Source organism: Lissotriton helveticus, chromosome 5_1 (genome assembly GCF_964261635.1).
Source record: "Lissotriton helveticus chromosome 5_1, aLisHel1.1, whole genome shotgun sequence".
Taxonomy (NCBI): Eukaryota; Metazoa; Chordata; class Amphibia; order Caudata; family Salamandridae; genus Lissotriton; species Lissotriton helveticus.
This window is the reverse complement of record NC_136065.1, coordinates 349,330,384-349,353,870: the sequence shown is the minus strand read 5'-3', so window position 1 is coordinate 349,353,870 and position 23,487 is coordinate 349,330,384. Positions and strand designations below refer to the sequence as shown.

The 23,487-nt window shown below is 45.2% G+C and overlaps 1 protein-coding gene across 1 annotated transcript in view; it reads right to left on the bottom strand.

The window, feature by feature from the left end:
- The window catches only part of PLCH2 (phospholipase C eta 2), a 631,566-nt gene that overhangs the window by 256,099 nt on the left and 351,980 nt on the right, over positions 1-23,487 (bottom strand). The window contains exon 9 of the mRNA XM_078642469.1: positions 23,203-23,374. Within this exon, the coding sequence (XP_078498595.1) occupies positions 23,203-23,374 (172 nt within the window). The remainder of the gene's footprint in view (positions 1-23,202; positions 23,375-23,487) is intronic.

Below are 23,487 nucleotides of genomic sequence, written 5' to 3'. Positions count from 1 at the left end.
TGGGTAGATGTTATCATAATTTTCAATATATATAGATGGTTTGGCAACCACATGTGTGTGGATGTAGGGATACAAGTGGGTTAATTTAAAATACAAGCATTGTTCCCTCTTTGAGGGACTAAATATGATGCAATCAACATAGCGATGAAGCAAGATATATGGGTCAAATAATGAAGGCCCCTAAGTTTGAGATTTCAAGGTAAGAAGCAGAAGGTTGCAAATCTTAAAAAATCAACCAACCTGTTCAGGATCTATTGAGATGGAGATCAATCAACCAATTAATCAGGGTTCTTATAAAGCTTGACTACTCCCCCGTGAGGGTCTCAAGGTGCTGAGTGGATGGGGGGTGGATGCGCTGTTCAGTCGAAGAGGCAGGTCTTGAGGTCCTTCCTGAATTGCAGCAGCGATGGGGATTGCCTGAGGTACAGAGGCAGGGAGTTCCAGGTCATCGCAGTTAGGTAGGAGAAGGATCTTCCTCCAGCAGTCTTGCAGATTTGTGGGATGGTGGCCAGGGACAGTTGAGCGGCGTGGAGATTTCTGGTGGGAGTGTAGAAGGAGAGGCGGTCGAGGTATGCAGGTTTGTCGTTGTGGAGGGCTGTGTTGGCATGCTTGAGGAGCTTGAAGGTAATTCTTTTGTTGATAGGTAGCCAGTGAAGGTCTCACGGGTGGCCGGTGATGTGGCTGCGGCGTGGGATGTTCAGGATGAATCTGGCGGCAGCGTTTTGTATGTTCTGAAGTTTCTTTAGGAGTTTCTGGGTGGTGCTGACATAGAGTGTATTGCCGTAGTCGAGTCTGCTGGTGAAGAGCACATGGGTTACCATTATCCAGAACTTTGTGGGGATCCATTTGAAGATCTTACGAAGCAAGTGAACCATGTGGAAGAAGGAGGACAAAACAGCGTTAATTTGGCGGTCCATTGAGAGCGAGGAGTCCAGGATGATGCTGAGGTTTCGTGCGTGGTCTGTGGGTGTGGGGTGTTCGGGCACCATTGGCCACCACGTGCCATCCCAGGTGGAGGGGATGGAGCCAGGATGTGGACTTCGGTCTTGTATGAGTCAAGCTTGAGGCATCTGTCCTTCATCCAGGTGGTGACTGCCTTCGTCCCATTGTGGAAGTTCCTCTTGGTGGCTGTGGCTTCGTCAGTGAGGGAGAGAATCAGCTGTGTGTCATCGGCATAGGAGACGATGTTGAGTCTGTGGCGGTATACACCCGTTACAACGCATCTTTTACTCCGCACTACCATTACAACGCGACTTTTACTCCGCATACCATTACAACGCATTGCGCTGGGGGGCGCTCTAGGATAGGGAATAAGTATAATTTACTATCCAACACCTTCCCTAGGGTCCACGGGGACTGGAGTTAGAATAGTAAATTATACTTACCACTATCCAGCACCCCAAAGCGCTATGCGTTGTAATGGTATGCGTTGTAAAAGTCGCGTTGTAACGGTATGCGGAGTAAAAGTATGCGGAGTAACATGGTACATCCATCTGTGGCTTCTGACGATGGCTGCAAGCGGGGCCATGTACATGCTGAAGAGGGTAGGGCTCAGGGAAGATCCCTGAGGCACTCTCCAGCTGATCTCTGTGGGTTCTGAGTTGAACGGTGGAAGTCTCACTCTCTGTGTTTGGCCGGTGAGGAAGAAGCAGACCCATTCTAGGGCTCTGTCATGGATGCCGGCATCATGGAGTCTTGCGCAGAGGGTGTGATGAGTGATGGTGTTGAAGGCAGCTGTGAGGTCCAGGAGGATGAGGCCAGCAGTTTTGCCTTGGTTGAGGAGGGTGCAGATATCTTCTGTAGCTGCGAGGAGAATGGTCTCAGTGCTGTGGTTGCTTTTGAAGCCCGATTGGGAGAAGTCCAGGATGTAATTTGCTTCAGTGAACTCAGAAAGTTGGGAATGATGGTTTTCTTGATTACTTTGACTGGGAAGGGGAGCAGAGACATGGGTCTGTAGTTCTTGAGATCCGTTGGGTTAGCACAGGGTTTCTTCAGTAGAGGGTTGATCTCTGCATGCCTCCAGTCTTCAGGGAAGGATGTGGAGTCATTGGAGCAGTTGATAGTGCGGCAGAGCTCTGGTGAGATGGAGGTGTTGGCTCTGTTAAAGATGTAGAGAGGGGGCTCAGGAGTGGATGCTCTTCATGATCCTGAGGTTGTCGTCAGAGGTGAGGGTGGTCCAGTTGGGCACGGTCTGCTGGGGTCTGGAGCCATTGGGTGTGGTGCGTTGCTTGCGGATGGGGTGTGTGGGTCTTGGGTTGCGAAGCTGTCGCAAATCTCCTTGATCTTGCGGTGAAGAAGGTGGCGAGGTTGTTGCAGAACTCTTGAGAGGGGGATTGTCTATCTCTGTGCTGAGTTTGGCAGATTATTTGAACACAGTAAAGAGTTCTTTGCTGTTGTGTGCATTGACATTGCTGCATTCCTGTAAGGCTGCTTTCTTTGTTGTTCTGATGAGTCGGTGGTGTGCGGTAATGGTGGTATTGAAGGCTGCGTGGTCTGCCATGATCTTGCTCCTCCTCCATCTTTACTCGAGCCATCTGCAGGAGTGTCTGGACTCTTGGGAGAGCGGGGGAGAACCAGTTGGCATTCTTGGAGGGCTGCTTGCCTCAGGATTTCTTGAGGGTAGCCAGTGTGTTGGCGCAGTTGGAGATCCAATGGTGGAGGTTGAGTACTAAGCTGTTGGCGTCCGTGGATGTCAGTGGTGAGGATTTGCTGAGGGCGGTGGTGTGCTGGTCTTCGGTGACTTGTTACAGCTTCTGCGAGTATCGTGGTGGGTGTGGTGGGGTGTTGTGGGTCTAGTGAAGGAGAGGTGGATGCAGTGGTGGTCGGTCCAGTGTGGTTCAGAGGTGTGGCTGACAGAGATGTTGCATGCGGAGAAGAGGGAGTCGAGGGAGTGTCCTGAGTGGGTTGGAGATGTGACCAGGTGTTTGAGTCTGATGGTGGAGAGACTCTCCAGTAGGGATGAGATGTTGTGGCCATCAAGGTTGTCCAGGTGGAAACTGAGGTTGCAGAGGAGGATTTAGTTCATTGAGGCGAGAGCGTGGTGAATGATGAAGTCAGCTATGGCTTTGCTGTAGGGGACGTGGTCCCGGAGGCCTGTAGACGAGGGTGAAAAAGAGAATGGCATTCGGTTTGGTCTGGATCTGGAAGTGGAGATGCTCCATGTCAGGTGAGTGGTCATTGGAGCTGGTTGTGAGGCGGAGGGTGTTTTTGTGTGCGATGGCGATACCTCCTCCCGGTCGGTTGTGTCCTTGTGGAGGAATTTGTAGCTGTCGGGGATCGCAATTGCAATGTCCTGGGCTGAGGTGAGATTCATCAAGGTTTTTGTAAAGAAGGTGACATCAGGGGAGATGGAGTTGAGCAGTTCCCAAATCTCCATGGCGTGTTTTTTGAGGGAGCGGGTGTTTAGGAGGATGCATCTGAGGCGGTGGGGTCTGGTTCTTGAGGGTTGTGCAGTTGGAGGGTCTGGTGTGCGGAGGGAAGAGAAGGCACAGTGAGTGGCAGGTGAATGGGCCTTGGATGTTATTTGGTGATGTGAACTGGCAGGTGCTGGACGGTACGGGGTTGAGTGCATGGAGGGTGCTGGAGTCTTTGTGGTGGATGATCCAAGGACTAGGGTATATGGAGCTGGGTGTGGTCCAAGCGTGGACAGGCACAGACAGGCTTGCCTTTGGGTCACTGCACAGTGTCCGCCATTAAGTAGTGTTTGGGGAGGACTGGGAGGCATCCAGGAAGCAGGAAACCAGCACTGGAGGGGGGCGTGCCCGCTGGGGACAAGCAGCAGCAAGGGAAAGAGAAAAAAGACGCAACAAAAGGAGAAATAAAAGAAAGTTAAACAAAAGCAGTAATAGATAAAAGAAAGGTGAAAAAAGAGAAGAGGAGCAAAAAAGGCAAAAAGACAGAGGGCAGAGAGAAGCAGCAGAGTAGAGATGCTCCCCACTGGACCACCAGGATATGGGCATCAAACTAAAGACCTGGAAGGGTCAGGGGGCAACAGATTTTAGGTGGAGTTGTGCAGCGAGTGAAGCAATTTACTGACAAGGCGATAGCAAACATCAATTATTGACACAGTTCAGCTATTAACAAGGAGTCTTCCAAACTAAGGAATATAAGCAAGCTTTGATCATCCTTGTCACATTTGTAAGCATGTATGTCTTTGGTATCTGTATAGCCAAAAGGCAGCAAAATTATGTACATGGCCAAAGGCAAGCTTAAAGCCAATGAGTAATAGGAGAGGAAGCTGAGTTGGGGATAGTTAATGCATTGTGATATAGAGGTCTTTAAAGAGGTGAGTCTTCAACTCTTCCCTAAATTGGAGCATCATTGTAGCAGTTCAGATGGATATGAGGATGTAGTTCCCGATCCTGGGTGCATACATACAAAAGTGCTTGTTGTCTTGTTTTTCTTTGTTACACAGTCTGCAGCCTGATAGTGTCCTGGCTGCCAGAGTGCCAAGAACTAGTAGAGATTTTTACTAAAATGTCAAAATGTTCAAAGAAAAACAAATTCTAAGGGGTGAGGGCAATGTGTGTAACTTGAAGAGTTCTCATTACGGAGGGGATCATCTTAACGTGGGGGCTAACTAGTCGGCATACTGTAGAGTAGCTTACCTTAAGGTAGACACATGGTGGAGAACAAGTGGAGCAAGGCCCAGCTAGGAAGAGCATATGAGTGGACAGTATTAAGAGCCAAACGTTGCCTTGTCTAGTAGCTTGCTACAGCAGATAGGACTGAGATATCTCTTTTCTATAAGTTGGCTTAAAACATGTGGTTTCAGCAAGCAGACAGATAGATATGTCACTTTTTGGTTTGAAAGTAACATTGGCTTTCTAAATGGATTGAATTATGCCAATACATAAGTGTGCAAATCTAATTTGGTTTATATCAGCAAGCAGTGCAGTGATTTTCTCACCTTTGACACATGATTTCCTGTGTTGGCTACAGTTTTACCTGAGGCTACTTGCAAGCTGGGACTCATTTTCTTGTCTTGTGTGGACCGGCTTTTAGACAATGGCAGAAGCCATATCTTTCATTTAACAACAGGCAAAGAAATATGGTTCTGCTATGTTTTGGAGTAGAAATTTTATATTTTTAAACTACAATGTACTAATCCAAATCCAACATTTTTAGCAACATTTGAAAAGAGAACTGAGAAACAAAATTATTGCTCTTGTCGTAATGTTGGCTTAATCTTTATTTTGCATCATTGATATTGAAATTAGGCTTATTTTTATGCAAACTTCCTGTTGTTGATGGAATGTTTTCCTGCATGCCATATGGGGTACATTATGTGATCCATAAAAACTTATAGGCACTTGGGTATCACCTGAAACAGGTTAGAGTATTTAGACCTTCCCCGACAATGGCCCTGGGGGGGTACTACATTGCGGATGAGCATGGAACGCTAGGCCCCACTGTCATTTATTGTATTCTGTCTCTTAGGGATAGTTGAATTAATTGCAATGCTTTCTTTGGGTCGAAAGTACCCCATATCTCAAAGGGTGGGGCCCCCATCCTTTTTACACTTACTTAGTGTATTTCTTGCTATGTAACCTAATATCATAAATATTTTGAAAGGAGTTCAGCATTTTCACTTTTGAAATTCCTGCTCAGCAAAGTGATAGGCTGTGCAAGAGAGGTGCTGAACCAAAACGTAGCCCATCCATTGTTGAGGGTGCCTACAGCCGCCACAGAGTAATCCTTGGGCAAGCTGGTGGTTGCTTGTTGCCCCCAACGATTGCTGGAGTGCAGATATCTGTGCTGTATAGCTGCTCATAAATCTGCTCGTAAATCCTCAAGGTACATCCACCCAGTTTCGTATCAATGGGAAGAGGGTCGGAGTTGAACAGAAAACAAGCCCAGACACCAAATAAGGAGTAGCTCCCTTTTCTAATTGGCTAGCAAAAAGTTACCCACATTTGTAAATTAACACTGAACTTTTTAAAACATTCTGTGTGAGTGGTGTGTGAGGGGAGAATGATAAAGTGCATTTAGGGTTATTTCATTCAATGTTTGTGGTAATATAAGTGAAATGCGGCAGTTAAATTCATTAAGCTCATTCCCTACTAAAATATAAAAAGACTGAAACATCCCTACTCTTCTACCTATAAGTGATATTGGCCCATCAACGCTGCTTTTCATGAGATGTGAGCATATACAGTGCACCTTCATCAATCCCTAAATCTTACCCCTCCTCTCTCTTCTGCCCCACTCTTTCCACTTTTGCTGCCCCTCAGTTTATTATGTGACTGCACCACCGTATTATGGATTGGAAAATAGGATTGATAGGTTACAAGTGGTACTTTGCATCAGGCTCATTAAACCTGAGAGATATTTTATAACTATTCAAAAGTGTGAGCTCCTGTTGTCTGTTAGAGATAACTGCTTCAATGATACAACTCCTTGAAATGTCTAGGACCAAATCATAGACTTGCATCGGGCCTTGAGTGCCTTTGTTTCCTCTGGATGGTGTGTTTGAACAAGGGTGTTTGATGCTCAGCAGCTGAAGGAGCTCTGGCTACTGAGCTACCAGAAATGAAATACAAGCATTTGTAAAGCGCACAGCTACCTCCAGAGAATTGTCCCCACGCTGGGGGCCGTCAGGAAGATTAAGCAAGCTATTGCCCAGAGTCACATGTGCTGGACTAACCTGCCACAAGCGCAGGGGATCGAACTGTGAACCCTGTGGTCCGGAGTCAGGCACCGTGGCCGCTGCACCACACCTCTTCCACAGAGTGTCCACATGAGGCCTTTTTCTACATGTTGCATTATTGCCTCAAGCCACTGTGCTATCCATGAGTAAGTCAGATCAGAGTGACAGGGAGGGAAAGTCTGTCCTTTGTCCCTTCGATCAAAGAGCAATGATAACTCATGTTTCATTGACTAGAGTAACAGATTTCATTAGTCCAGTCCAGTATTGCCAAAGATTTATCAAGTAAAGTTATCAATCTGGCTTCATGATATACATACTTTCGCACCAAAAGTAATATTCTTTGGGATAACATCCCAACCCAGAATGTGCTTGTGAGGCAATGTGGTTTATTATATGGTGTGATTGTGAGTCCTCACTGTGTAATAAACTCACAAAGCTGTCTTGGATCCAATCAGGCTAATTTGTAAAACCTTAGCGCAATCCTAGGTAGCTCTGGCTTTGAGCAGTCAGGCTTTGGAACCAGGGCAATGCATTTAGAAGTACAAAAACAATTGAATAGAAAGGAACACAACACACAGGAAAACCGACACAACATTTATAAAAATAGAATTTTTTTAATGAATTTTTAGACAGTACAAGACACAAAATCCACCAGAGGGTTCCAGAGATATCACATTATTAGGCAAATCATAAATCACTGCGTTTCATTCAAAATGTAAACAAGCATTGCAAGTACCACGGATAACTCTAGACCACTTTGGATGACAAACTCCAGGAGGGAGCAAGTCACAGCGGCCAGTAAGCTTAGCAGTCAGTTACCTTGCAGTCAAAGCAATCTCCAGTATGTTCCAGGCTCTATGGGTGAATTACCTTAGAAATCAATGGAGTGGTCTTAATGCAAGGCATACAAGATGCTGAAGCTACTGGGGATGCAGAGGATGCTGATCCAGTCAACAGGGGTCTTCTTGGGGCCACTCCTCTATATACAAACACAGTGAGGTGATTTTGGCCACAGAGGTCGATGTCCATCGAAATTAGGGTGAAGTCCATCCAAAAGCCAGTTGCCACTGGTCTACTGGTCTCCAGTCACAATGAAACCAGGAATCTACTTTAACTGCAGCTAGTGTCTGTCATGGGTGATCACAATGCACTTTGAGGACTCTCCCAGGTTCAGCAGACTCGGTGCAACTTTTGAAAGTCGGGTTTGGTCTCCCGGGGGCGCTTCAGCAGTCATTCGTGAACACGCATTTGTGGCTAGTAACTTTACCAAGGCAGCTTCTTCCACAGCTTTTATGGCCCTGGAGCTGTGGCAGAAAGTCAACCAACTAACTATTAAAGTTCACCTCTTCTATCTGGGGCTCGGGGACAACTTTCCTCAAGCAGGGCACAACAGGCACAGTCCACTCTTTGCTAGCCCAAGGATCAGAAGGTGCAGCCCAGTTTGTGCAGCAGCTTTTCTTTGCTGGGTCCAGGGAACAGCAAGGCCGTCAGTCCTCCTTGGGTCTTCTCTCCAGTGCAGAAGAGATCGGAGGTCTGGGATTCAGGGGTATCACTTTTAAGCCCACAACTTGCCCTCGGAGGATGTGGAGACTCCTGTCACTAATGCCTGATGACCTCTTCCTGTAAAGTGTGCCATTTAGTTATCCCACAGTGCAACATTCTGCCCATTGCCAAGATGGAAGGACCCTTTTCTCAATGTATAATGCTTGGTAGCCCACCCTAGAGTTGTGGCTACCTGACAGCTACAAGCCCATGGAAAATCCGGTTTGACAACCGTTTCCTTCTCCCTGTCACCAACGTCAATCTGTCTACCAGAACAAATGAGTGTACCTATTGTGTGTGTCCATCATTTGACCTTCAAAGGCAGCTTCCCCTTTGACGCTTGGTTTATGGGCTCAAACCCTGTTGCCTTTCTACCAGGGAGAGGAAACCCCTCTTCCAATGGCAGGCTTCTATTGTGTCCTTACCTGGGAGTCATTCACACCTCTACCCAGGAGGGCAGAAGGCTGTCATGTGGCCTGCATCTGCGAATGGCCACTGGAAAACTTAGGCAACAGAGTAGCAACTTACGAAAGTTGACTTTTACTCAAAAGTTACCTTAAATACGACTTGGGCATCAAGTCAGGTTTATTGCAACACTTCTTTTAATACCTTGAAGTCCATCTTTAGTAGTCCCATTAAACAATTAGCACAGCTGAGCTGTCAGCATGTAACCCTGCAATTGCCAATTGGGCTACTAGCTTTTCTACATATAAAACATCAATTTGGGGATTTTAATGTTAGGACCTATAAAACACATGTCCCACTTTTTAATATATATCCCCCTGCCATATGGCTCGACAGGCCTACTTTAGGGGAGACATTTATATATATAAAAAATCAAGGTCTGGACTTTTCATTAGTTTGAATGGCAAAGTCGAGTTAGCAGTTTCAAACTGCTCTACCAGTCTGTAGTGGCAGGCTGGGAGACACGCTTTTACTTTTGCACATCCTTGATGACACAATATGTATCACAGCCCATGAGGGACACTTTAAAACGTATGCGTCCTGGATACCATGGTACCATAAACTAGGGACTTATAAGTAAGTTAAGGTATGCCAGTAGGCTATAAGCCAATCAAACATACATTTTTAATGATCAGAGCATTGGCCCTGAGGTCTGGGTAGCAGTCCTCAATGCTCTCTCAAAGTCATTACGCCAGTACCTAATAGTCAAAAACTGTGGCAAAATGTGGGGGTGAACCTGCAAAAAGTAATTTCCTCACAGTGCTGAACATGTCTTGACTTTCTTTTACAAGCTTTTGCCGACACTCAACTGTGTTGTTGAGACAACTTCTTTTAAATGTGTAACTGGTTAAACATCCATCTTTGTTTTACTTTATTCCTGTTAAACTACAGCTGGGTTCGTAAGTGCCTCACTGTCCAAGAACAACGTTAACTGCTCTCTCTAAGCTAACCATGTAGTCAAAGATGGAAATTAGTGGGCTGTGTAATAGTACCTGGTCTTCAGTCCTCCACATCTAACTTACTGATTGTTATAAGCATTGACCAGTACATCTGAGTCCCAAAAAAGGTAGACATGCCAGTGAAAATCTACCTGTTAAATCATATCATAAAATGTGATTGACTGCTCTATCCATTGCAGCAGGGATCTCTGGTAGTACGAGTACTGGATTTTGGGTTGGTTGGTTTTGGAAAATCCCCTAATTTGTGGAGGAAGAACTAGCTGCACAGGCAAATCAGCTAGCACAATTTCCTCCTCCATATTACCAACTAAGGCCGATGAATTGTTACCGGTGGGATCTCTTATGGACTTTGCACTTTCTCCTCAAATTGAAGAAACATTTGAACTACAGATAATTTTTTAGGGTCAATGTTTAATTTAATTACCCAGATGGTGGCAGATGGTTTGTGCAAGGTGTGCACATAACTAGATATTGCTCAACAGAGATTTATCAGCATCTAACATTGGCCATTTATTGCTTTATCTCAATGGCAATGAGTACAGCCATATTTACTATACTTTTTATTCTTCCTCCCAGCGCCTCCTGAGTCCAGCCCATCTGCTATTCCCAAATTAAGGGCAAAGGCATCTGCTTGAGATGGCAGGAAACAGAGCTGCAATGTCACTCATCTGCGGGTGTTTTGAAAGATGAGGGGACGTCTGGAGCAGTGTCATGTCAGGGTCATTGAGTCAAAAGTAGTGAAAGAGTTTAATCGTATTACAATAGATGAGGGAAATCAGCAGGCTGGGTAGGCCAGGTTGTATTTATCTGTGGCTGTTAAGCATATATATATATATTATTTAAAGAAGCCATCCAGTGCAGAGAAGAAACAGTTCTCTTTGCCCAGTCCTGCCTCTCTAACAGTCACCAGCAGTGGGGACTATAGAACGCTTGTTTGTTAGATGATGGCGGCTGGGGTTTTGAGATCCATCTGATGTCATTTATGGCCTCTTCAGGTGCAGAGACAGAGTACAGGCCGCACGTCTTCATCTTTGCATTCACTATCGAATTGTGCCTGCATTCTATCCCCGTCCCCTTGGAGCAATAGGATTCGCATTTCTGAAGTAAATTACAAGCCGTGAAAGTCACACTGCAGTAGGAGGCACCTAAATGGGATCATGGTCTGTCCCCCACACGGGACGTGTCCATCCCAATGTTGGCTTCTGTCCCTCCCACTTTCCTTTCAATGACATCTTCAACTTTGCCGATGGTTCCGACTACCCTTGGCAGTATAGAAACATACAGCAATTGTCAGCCATCGTAGAAATCACATCTGAACGTTTCTTTGCAGTACACAAAATGAAGGGCAGCGGCGGTTCATTTATATGGGTGCAGGGACGTTGACCCTCTACTGCTTCAAGACACTACCAGGATCATTTGGCAATGTAAATTAGCCCTGTATGTCCCCTGTTCATTTTATTAACTTATGGGGTGGGGCTAACAAGCTCTAAGTGGGTGTGACGAGCAGCTGAGGTTGAAATTGAGGTGCGCATGTCAGCTTGGCTGTATTTTTCATCTGGCCAGCCTGAAATGCGCAGTTCAGGCTTCTCCTTTGAAGGCTGCCATGGCAGCAGTGTCAGCAAAGACACAGCCTATCAGTCTTCAATAGAGCGTTCTGCTTACATGCCCCAGCCAATCCTAGCACTGCTCTAATGCCGCTAAGTATTATTTGCAGCATAAGAGCAGTGCTTGGATTGGCTGGGCAGCTCAAGCTTATTTTTCCCGGCCAGGAGGAGTCCCAGAGAGAAGTTTCACTATGCTGCTGTGCACTAGGGATGTTTACACCCAGGACTGTGACGTAGTGGAGTACAACACTTAAATCCCTTTCTTTGTGCTCCTGTTTATTAAATCTCCCCCACCCTCTTTCCCATACCATCTATTTATTTTCATCTGAACAATCCCACTCCTTGGTCTCTAATATTCACTCTTCTTTCTTTCCCTCGCTTTACCCTCATCCTCGCTTCACTCTTAATTCATAATGGAAGTATAACTGGTCACAGGACTTAGAAACTGGGGTCGAGGTTAGAGTCTCTGCTTCAGCTCACCTTCGTGTGTGATTCTGGGTAAATCCACATTGGTAAAAATTAATGTTACGGCCTAAGGACTGGAATGTGAGCTTTTGTTGTGTAACTGCTTTGTAGCCGCCTATATGTTGCTGTCAAACATTATTTTTTAGCATAAATTATCTGAAACCAGAAAGTGGGTTTTTAAAATCTGCAGCTCACAGGCAAAAAATTAATTACTTGCCCTTGGCCTCACCACTTTTAAGTTCCGCCAGCCGCCGCTGATGAAGGGTCTAACAACGTTTGCAGGAGTTTGAACTGGGAGCTAACATCTACACTTGCCCTTCATTTTCCTTTGTGATTTGACTTTTTGGAGAACAGTGGTGTGAGGGTCCGAGTATGGGTGCAGTTCCGGGTGTGCAAAGTAAAGGCATGTTCTTTCCCAGTATTTGTAATTATATAGCGCTTACTACCCCTGACGAGAAGTCAATGTCCTTTTCAGTGAGTAGTACACTGCTCTGAAAGTCAAAAAGGATTACTTGTGGACTGGTACAGGAAAATATGAGTTAATTTGAGAAGCAGACATAGGAGTCTGTTATATGGATTGAAAAAGATAATGGAGGGTTAACTATAAGTTGATCAGGACTAAGCTATGTGAACGTAAGGCCCCACTCTAGGTTGCCTATGTGTTTTATACTGGGAGGCCCTATATTCTTGACTGGTGAAAAGATGAGACCAATGGAAATATGAGGTACACTAGTCCAAAAAAATTTCTTTTTGTTTTAACAATGTGATATTTAGATGCAGGATTTCATCAGTAATGTATATGTGATATGATTACGGATTTTTGTGGAAATATACGAGTTGAGACTCAACGTGCAAGTTTTTACTTTTTTATTGAATCTAACTCCACTCTACATCAGAGCCTCCTCCTTTTCTTCTTGAATTCCAAAAGAAGCTGAAGACCTGTTTTTTCCAACCAACCTACCATAGGCAGGGCTCGGCACAAACACTTGCTCAGCGCCAGGATGCCCTCCCATGGTAGTGCACTTCAATGATAGACATAACATAACGTGACTCAAAAGCATAAAAGGCCACGGTATACTGCTGTGATACACTAACAAAAACATAAAAGTATGTACACATTGAAAATGACAGTCTAATCTGAACAACAGAACATCTAACAAGCATTGGCACAGCCAATAGGTCTCACCTTTGGGACCTTATAAGTTTTTAGCCAGAGCTATTGGCTTTGCCAATGTCTTTAAGCTATGTTGTAGATCATTGTGGGTACTGTGCAGCATGTTGAAAAGTTATAATAAAAAAGTGGATTAAGCGCTTTTGCTAACATATATAATCAAGAAGACATTATGCACAACTGAATGGCCCTATTAAAAAATAATTAACATAAAAAATGTCTTCTAGTTTTTTTTTATTGCAATGATAGCAACTTCTTCCTGCCTGTTCTATTGCTTGTTTGTTTTAGTTTTTTTGTTTTTGCCACATTCCGAGGGCAGACTGAGGGGGTGCTGAGGTGGTGGTGTGCTGGTGCTGAGGTGATGCTCAGGTGGTGGTGAGTGATGATGAGGCGGTGGTGTGCTGGTGCGGGGGTGATGCTGGATGATGCTGAGGTGGTGCTGAGTGATGCTGAGTTGGTGCTGAGTGATGCTGATTTGGTGGTGTTGCACTGGTGCTCAGGTGGTGCTGAGTTGGTGTTGTGATTAGCTAATGCTGCACTGATGCTGAGGTGATGCTGCACTGATGATAAAGTGGTGCTGCGTTTGTGCTGAATTGTGGTTGAGGTGGGGCTGTGCTGGTGCTGGGTTGGGGCTGGGCTGGTGGCGGCGCACTGATGAAAAGGTGCTAATGTGATGATGCTGAGATGGTAATGTGCTGATGCTGAGGTGGTGCTGTGGTGGTGTTCAGATGATGCTGAGATAGTGCTGAGTGATGCTGAGGTGATGCTGCCCTGGTGCTCAGGTGGTACTGAGTAATGCAGAGTTGGTGCTGTGCTGAGGCGATGCTGTGCTGATACAGAGGTGGTGCTGTGCTGATGCTAAAGGAGTGATGAGTTGGTGTTGAATTTCTATTGAGGGGGGCTGCACTGGTGCTGAGGTGGGGCTGTGGTGGTGCTGAGGTAGTGCTGCTCTGATACTGAGTTGGTGCTGCACTGGTGGTGGTGCACTGATGAAGAGGTGGTGCTGTGCTGATGCTGAGATGGTGCAGTGCTTATGCTGAGGTGGTGCTGTGATGGTGCTCCGGTGATGATAAGTGATGCTTAGATGGAGCTAAGTGATGCTGAGGTGGTAATGAGTTACACCTAGGTGGGGATGAGTGATACTGAGGTAGTGCTGCTCTGGTGCTCAGGTGGTGCTTAGGTGGTAGTGAGTGGTGCAAAGTTGGTGCTGTGCTGAGGTGATGTTGAGCTGACGCTGAGGTGGTGCTGCACTAATGATGGAGAGATTCTGCTTTGGTGCTGAATTGCTCGTGATGTGGGGTTGGCTGGTGCTGAGGTGGTGCTGCTATGGTGTTGAAGTGGGGTTGTGCCGGTGTACCAAATCTGAGGTGGTGCTGTGCTGATGCTGAGATGGTGCTGATGCTGAGATGGTGTTGTGCTGATGCTGAGGTGGTGTTACGCTGAGGTGGTGCTGCACTGATGCTGAGGTGGTGCTGCGCTGATCCTGAGGTGGTGCTGCACTGATGATGTGCTGGTGCTGATGTGGTGTGAGGATGACCTGGTGCTGAGTAATACTTATGTGGTGGTGAGGTTGTGCAGAGTTTGTGCTCCGGTGGTGCTGAGTGATGTTGAGGTGGTGCTGAGTGATGCTTTAAAGGTGCTCAAAGGGTACTGTAATGGTGCTCAGGTGGTGCTGAGTGATGCAGAGTTGGGGCTGCGCTGGTTCTGAGGTGGTGGTGTGCTAATGCTGAAGTTGTGCAGCGTAGGTGCTGAGTTGCTTCTGAGGTGGTGCTGCACTGGTGCTGAGGTGGTGCTGTACTGGTGCTGTTGTGGGGCTGCGCTTGTGTTAAGTTGGCACTGTGCTGGTGGTGTGCATTGATGAGGAGGTTGTGCTGTGCTGATGCTGAGGGGGTGGTGAAGTGGTGTTGAGTGATACTGAGGAGATGCTGTGCCGGTGCTGAGGGGGTGCTAAGTGATGCTGTGGTGGCGTTGCGTGATGCTGTGCTGGTGCTGCACTGATACCGAGGTGGTGATGCTGTAATGCTCCTGAGGTAGTGCTGTGCTGGTAGTGAGGTGGTGCTGCACTGGTGCTGAGGTGGTGCTGGGCTCGTGCTGAAGTGGTGCACTAGTACTGAGGCGGTGCTGTTCTGGTGCTAAGGAGGTGGTGCAGTAGGGCTGAGTGATGCTGAGGCGGTGATGTACTGGCATTGTGGTGGTTTGCAGGTGCTGTTGAGTGATGCTCATGTGGTGTTGCTGAAGTGGTGCTGAGTGACACTGACTGGGGCTGAAGTGGTGCTGCGCAGATGCTAAGGTGATGCTGAGATGGTGTTGCACTGTCTAGTTGCAGGATATATTATTAAGTAACCACACATTACATGCAGCATTTGGAGAGCATGAGGAGGCATTCCTCGATATTGGTTTTATTTCACCAATGATTGAGAACCAAAAGAAAGCATAAAAAGTTGAAAGTGTGCAACTTTAAGCTGCTTTCATTTTCATAAAATGGAAAAATAACAGCATGTTTACCTCTTTAATCGTATATCCAAATAATCAAGCTGTCAAAAGAAAAATAGACTGATCCTACTGTCAGTTGTCTTCTTAAACTACACTTCCATTAAGTAGCTATATCATTTAAGGTTTGGACATTTGAGCTAAGGAAACCAAAAATGGTATAGGATGAAACACATCTTAGCCTCCGGCTGAAATAACGCTAGTGAAACCAGAGACAGTAGAAAACAAAATAAGGACATGATTTGCAGCCCTCGGCGGAGCGCGCTCGGAAAACCAAAACAAGCACAGGCAAAAGACAAAGTAGTGTACCGAAATTAACTTATATGGGTGATACTGAAGTTGACCCATGTAACAGGGCCAATCTCCAGGGTGTAACCAAGACAGCGAAAGGAGGAACAAATGTAATCTATTAACCAACGAAAACAAGGAATTTCAAAAGGCACATTAAGGAACGAATCGAAACGAATGGGCTTGCTGAAAGCCCATACAATAGATAAAGCATGTCGCGCGAGACAACGCATGCGCTTCCTAGGCGAGACCGAAAAAGGAGCAAATGAGGATAAGCAACAACCAATTAATGTTATGTTGAAATTAAATGAAAAGCAAATGATAAAATTATAAACAATATGGAAGTGAACGTATAAAACAAAGAAAAACACAGGAAAATTGAACTATTGTGTGAAAAGGGATTGCAGCAAAAAAAACGGCTTAACAAAAATGAAGACTTCCACAGAACATTAAGTAGGAAAAGCTTGTTTGAAGAAATAATCCTTCTGAACAGTACAAAGAAGACAGAAGAGAGGGAAAACAGTTTAATAACAGTAGCGGGGAAATTCTTGAGAAGGCAATTTCACTTGGAAATTGGAGCAACCGTGGAGTGAGGTGCTTTAGCCGGACCAGGGAAGTGTCATGTAGGTTTTGCAGGACACCCAGTCGTATCTGGTACTGCAGGGTAACCACTGCAAATATATCGAGACTCAGGCAAATTTACCATCAGTGGTGAGTCAAATGGGAGAAAGAAGAGGTATATAAGCCAAAGAGAATTACACTTTCTAGCATCCAACAAATTCCACCAGGCTATGTTGGTTTCCAGACTCTGCAGTGGCCATGATGTCATAAGCAGTCACAAATGGGTTTAGTTTTTAATGGCAAGAGTTGAAACTTATATACAGAAACCAACATACTGATGTTTGCCTGAGAATCTAAAGTGAAACCGATGGATTTAACTTATGGAACAAATAACAGTAGGATATTCAGTGCTATTAGTGAGGATAATCATTCTTCATGTGAAACAGTTGCTGTACGAGGGACTTAACAAGAGCACAATATTCCTTCATTTGTTGACTGAATAGCAAACTTCTCAGATGCGGAAGTGAGTTTCAGTTCACACAGAATTACTTGTTCCGAGAACTAAGAGAGCCTGACAAGGACATCATTAATGTCCATTTATTTTATTTATTTATTTATTTATTTAAACTTATAAGGCGCACGGCTAACCGCAATGAGTTTCCCGGCGCCAAGGGACAGACTAAAGAGAGAAAGAACTGCCAAACAAACTATTGGAAAAGACTGCTCTGATCACTGCTGGAAAAGCCAGGTTTTTAGACCCCTGCGGAAGTGAAAAAGATCCGACTCCAACTTCAGGGTCACGGGCAAGGCATTCCAAGACTTAGTGCCTAGATGAGAGAAAGAGCGGCCGCCCATCTTCACCAGCTTAAATCTAGGAACAATGAAATCGCCTTTTCCCGAGGATCTCAGACAGCAGCTAGGCTTATAAGCCCGAATGAGACCCTGTTGTTACTTCGGGTCTGAGCCCTGTTTGATCTTAAAAATGTGGCATAAGGCTTTGAATTTAATTCTACTCGTTATTCTCAGCCAATGCAGGTCACGAAGGGCTTGAAAGGCAGATGTTCTCCGAGGAACATTACGTAGAAGCCGTGCAGCCGCGTTCTGGACAACCTGAAGTTTATTCACAGTTGTTGAGTCAGCACCAAGGTAGAGGACATTACCGTAGTCCAGGCGGGAAACTACTAATGCCTGGATCACGGTCCTCTGTGTAGAGGTGGGGAGCATCCACAAGATTTTTTGAAGCCATCTTAAGGTGGCAAAACAGATGGAGGTCACCCTAACAGCCTGTTGCCGCATCGTACGTCTTTCATCAATGAGGAATCCGAGATTGCGGACCTGAGCAACGGGTTGAGGGGTAGGGCCCATACTCTTAGGCCAATGTTGAGGACCCCATAGGTCTTTGCCCTTGCCCAGAATCACAACCTTTGTCTTATCCCCATTTAGCTTGAGAAAATTACTCTGCATCCACTCAGAGACTCGGGTCAAACCCTGCTTCAAAGCCGAGATGTTATTACCATCCGTGTTGGAGAGGGAGAAAATAATTTGCGTATCATCGGCGTAAGAAAATAAAGTAAATCTGGCGTCCTCCACAATAGTGGCCAGGGGTCTAACATAGATGTTAAATAACAATGGACTGAGGATAGACCCCTGGGGAACGCCGTACGCCGATGAACAAATTGTAGAGGATGCTTTGGCTGAAAAAACTTGAAAAGTACGACCACTTAAAAAAGAGGCTATCCAAGCCAAAGCAGAGCCCTCAACTCCCAGGGGTTGAAGAGTTGCGAGAAGGTTGGAATGAGACACGGTATCGAACGCCGCACTTAAGTCCAAAAGGATAAGTGCAGATGTTTCCCCGCGATCGATACCATGCCGTAAACTCTCAGTCTCCTAACAGTGGGGTCTCAGTGGAATGGTGCGCTCTAAAGCCAGATTGAGATGGATGCAGGTAGCCCGAACTCTCTACCAGGAGAGTCAGCTGTGAGTTGATATGCCTTTCCAAGATCTTAGAAAAAATGGGCAGCAGCGAAATGGGCCTAAAGTTGGATAAATTAGACACATCAGCTCCAACCTTTTTAAGCAGGGGAATAATCATCGCATGTTTCCACTCCTGTGGAACATGTGACTCTATCAAGGAGGAATTAAGGAGTTTCATCACAACACGACAAGAGTCCAGCTCAAGTTGTTTAAAGATCTTAGCCGGTAAAGGGTCGCGAGGGGAGCCAGATTTAATGCTCTCCAAGCAATGAGCAAATGAGGCATCGTCAAAAAGTGGCCAGTCAGTAAGTTTGACTACCAAGGGACGCTGACTATTATGGATAGGCACTGGCATAGACGATAATCCCTCGTTCGAGGGTAAGGGATTCAGGAATCATAGATGCGTTCCACCTTAGCAATAAAAAACTCTGCGATAGAATTACATTGTGCCTCATTCAAAACAGGAGGGACAGGGATAGAATCTGCACCTGTCACTTTTTTTTACCACAGAGAAAAGTGTACGGGGACAATTCTGGGCATGTGTTACGGTATTTGCAATATAGGCCGCTCTAGCCATTTTGCATTGTTTATGGTAATCTCTAAGAGCTTCCTTATAGGCCACCTTACGAGACGAAGAGTACGAGCGTCTCCATTTCCTTTCGAGGGCCTTACATTGAGACTTCATGGTTTTTAAATTCTCCGAGAACCATGCCGCAGGATGACGGTGGGGCAGAAGATGCCTAGGTACCAAAGGGACAAATTTTTCAACAGCAGCACTCAACCATTTGGAAACTGCAGCCTCCAGCACCAACAGAGACGAGTCAACATCCGGTGAGGTATCAGACAAATGCGAGTTAAGATCAGAGATATTAAGCTTGCCTCAACAACGTAGACTCTCTCCTTTATCACCACCACCAGTTGCCATAGTCTTAGTAGGAGGGAGAGAGAACTGGACTGCGAAATGATCAGACCATTCTAGAGGGCGAGCGGCAGGTTCACAATCATACGGGAGATTCGAAAGGACAGGATCCAATAAGTGCCCTGCAAAATGCGTAGGCCCTGAATTGCGCAACAGAATATTAAGAGCTTCTAAATCAGCTAAGAAGGTTTTACTAACAGCGCATTGAGAGTCTTCCAAATGTAGGTTCAAGTCACCCAAAATGGTAAAATTGGCAGCCTTCAAGATCGGCGGGGCAATAATTTCAGAAAAGGATGTCGTCCATACGTTAGAATTCCCAGGGGGACGATATATCAATAGACCAGACAAAGTCCTCTGAGCACTTATTGCTAGTTTGAATTGAGCAGCTTCGCATCCTTGAAGAGGAAAGGCTTCGAACTTACAGCTATAGATAGATTTACAAATTATAGCAATGCCACCTCCCTTGCCAATATCTCTATCCCTCTTGACCATGACATAATCAGTAGGGATTGCCAAGGCAATGTCAGGTCCAGAGCTTGCGTGGAGCCAAGTTTCAGTCAGAAACACGGCATCCGGTCTTTCATCTACTAAAAAGTCATAAATATGATTTTTGTGTTTAGGGAGTGACCTACAGTTTATACTCCAAAACTGGAGTTTGGGACAAGTGGAAGATGGTTTAATAGCCTTCGATTTACCGTACTTATGTGAGCGTTTCGTCCGTTTACACCTGCTCATCCTGCCCAGTGAGAAGCCACAATTATTGCAGTTAAAGCCATGAACAGGAAGAGTACAAGTTAAACAATGTGTGGATGACAAGTGCCTAAGAGATTTTAATTCCCCTGCAGTATAGCTGATAGCAGTGCCGTGATCGCCAGAGGTGGGTTCTTCCTGAATAGGGTTGGTGGCCCCTGGGCCCGGCCTGGCGCGGACGCGACTAGACCAACAACCAAGAAGTACCCACAATGTACATTTGCACTGCATATGTGCTCCTTAAGTACATGCTGACAGATGCCAAAACCCCTATTTCAATGTCCAGATCAAGTCCAAATTTAGTGACAGACTGTTATGACATAAAGGCTGGAATCTATCATTAAACTGACTAATCAGATCTTGTATTTGTCTAAGATGGGTGTTACGTATGCGATAAATTACCCACTACCATACATTTTTGGGATGTTGCAAGTCATCAAGCAGTTCTGTGATCACACAGAGGAATGGGACTAAAATCCAAGTTCCTTTATACGATCATGACACTCTGAACTTGTAATATCCTTTAAATGTACATCTGAAGGTATTGCATTTCTTATAATACACTGTTATGCAATGATCCTTCCTACAAAAAACTGAAGGCGTTGGGTTTCTTGGTTTATCATATGAAAGAGATAGTTGCAGACACTTGGAATACAAGCAGAATATGTAGTGCGAAATTAAATAATCAGAAAAAGAATAAGCAATTTGTTGTTGAAAGATATTATAATCAGTTTACTCTAAGACATCTTTAAAAACAATTGAAGCTCAGAATGTGTAGAAACATGTAGAGCGTTTCTGTTTTTCTGAGGAAGACCTACAACATGCAAAAATAAACTTGTTATCGTAACTTTTTCCCTTCTGCTGACCACTGGACATTTTAGAAAAACTGACCAGTAGAAGAAAAGGCTTGTTTTTGATTCTTTGATTAAGCTGCAACAGTAATGATGCTCCGTGACCTGCTGTTCACTAATGGCTCTGGGTGCAGGCATCAGGACAGTGCAATGTAATGGTAATAAGTTGTTACATTAAAGCAGCTATTTCTTTTAATTATTACAGGTAACTAAAGACATCACAACGCAACTTTAATAAGGAAATTGGAGACGGGCTTTCATACATGCTTCTATATATTATATATTTTTTAGCACTGAAACTGAAATCGGTAAATACTGATTTGCCATGCAAATCCCTATTGATAACTATTTACCCGTAGTTGTACTCTTTAACTGGGAATTATTAATGCAGTATTCTCAAATACCACACAACAGTGTACTCAAATAACAAATAACTGATGGGGTGTGACAATCTACAATAAAGCTCTAGCAACACTCCCTCTGTTAGATACAAACTGTGAGTAACTTCTGACAACTAAGCAGGCTGCCCACATAAGACAGTCTAACAGCAATGACTCCTCCGATCATAGATTTTGCAGCTTGACTATACAGTACTTGGTACTTACACCTGAAATGCAGAATGTCAAAATCTTTAGGACAGGTATATCATCCTACAAAAATATAGGTGCATATTAATAAGCGGCAGCGATAAATATCGCTGTCCGCGCTTAGCGGGGGTTTCCCTATCGCTGGAATTCATCGCCAAGCTAGCACTGTATTTACAACACTTAGCGCATCCAGCGATAGCAGGGAAGCAGGGAAATGTCCCAACATCGCTGGAAAACCAGCGATGTTCCCTGCTAAACCGCGATGACCTTGCTGATACGACCCTGTAGTTGTAACCTCACATTCCACCTCCCATGCAAAGTATGCCTAACACTGTATTTTAGCATACGTTAAAATCCGGCGTTAATGGCCGTTTAGCGCGATTTTGTTTATCGATACGCCAGCTGGGGCTTTGTTGTAAATATCGCGAAGCTGCCTTCGCGATATTTCCCCATGCAGTCTATTGAGGCACGCCAACTTTGCATCTCATTAATGATGCGGTGCGAAGCGGGTGCTAAATCAAGGAAACACACGCTAGCATGTCCTTGCTAAAATTGCGATAAAATTATCACCGCTTTTTGGCCGAAAACGGATGCTAACGCGGCGATAATTTTATCGCGGCCCCTTAATAATATGCCCCGAAGTGACCAAAAGGAACAAGTTACTTACCTTCTGTAACGCCATATCTTGTAGAGACTCTATATAGACACAGACTCCTTACCGTAGAATATTCCCCAGGCGTCAGCCTGGATCCGGAAATTGTTTGAGCAGCCCCCATGCATGCTGATAGGTGGTATCTTTTGGCTTCACGTGGCATCATGGTGTACTCTTAAAGTAATGTGTGCGGTGCATCTATAGGTGCCACCCCAGCATGCTGACCTCAGTTCTCTCTTTTCTGCGCCATCAGGGTGGATCTGGACAATCTTCCTTCAGTTGCTTTTTGGCTGACTTGTAGACTTCGATGACTAGTGTGCCTTTTTTCCATCTTTTTTGCCCCTTTTTTGGTATGTCTCTTAAAAAGCTACTGGTTTCTAACCTTGTGGTGCCTGTCACAGGCAGATGTCTGTGACATACCCTCACTTGGTGTACCTTTGGTGCCTGGAAAGGGGACCATGACTCAAAGGCCTATCTGGATTGCAGGACCATGATTCTGAAGGGCAAATAAGAGACAGCAAAGATGATCTGGTACAGGTGAGCATTAGATATGGATCAAACCAGTGCATATGAAGGGTATCCTTTTGTAAACCGTTTGCCAAGATTTTCTGACATGGTAGAAACAGGGTAGAAGTTAGCACCGTAATAGATCTTGGACATCTCATTTGGACTCAATCAACAACAAAGGGGGTGCTGTGCTCTAGGATAGTTGGATATTTCTTATAACAAACATGCTCTATAGCCACCATGGAAACCGGCAAAAACAATGTGTGTGCAGTGTGGAGATGTGCATCCACTTTCTGCTGCATGTGAAAAATGCCACCAAAGAAATGCAGCTGCTAAGTCAATGATTAACATAGCCCAATACATTGACCAGTGGATTAACCACTACTCACATGGCTAACCAAATCACATTTATGTTCAGTGATACTCAGATCTGAACACTATTTAACTAAAGAAAAAGTTGCTAACCTTCAGCAACGCATTATCTGGTAGAGACAATATCTAGCTGCAGATTCCTAACCTTTGAATTTCCCAGGTGTCAGATTGGATCATGAAACATTCGCGTGAGCAGTACCCGTGTGTGCTGTTGGGTGGCTCCATCTGGATCCAGCCTGATGCCTGGGCAATTCAGTGGTAAGGAATCTGCAGCTAGAAGTTTCCATCAGATAGAAATGTCACAGGGTGTAGTTCCACACACCATTAAATATACACATAGCAATTCATCATTTTGCCGCAGATAATTGCATAACCAAAGCACTCTCGCTTGCCTACCTTCACTAAGATCTTGCCCTTCAGACTCTCCGGAGATGGAAGCTTGGTTAAGTCATCATTGTACATTGAGGAGAGGTTGAGCTTGTCTCCTAGGACTTCTACCAAGTACTGGGCCATCTTCTTCTGCTGGACAACACTGCAGTGGTTCTCAATGGACAGGATAACAGGGAAGCTGCAGAAAGCAAATGAAGTGCAGATGAAGTGTTGACCCACGCCTGGTGTAATTCTGGCCACGGAGACAACTCACAGCTGCCTGAACATCACTCAGATTAAGCATTTCCGTTT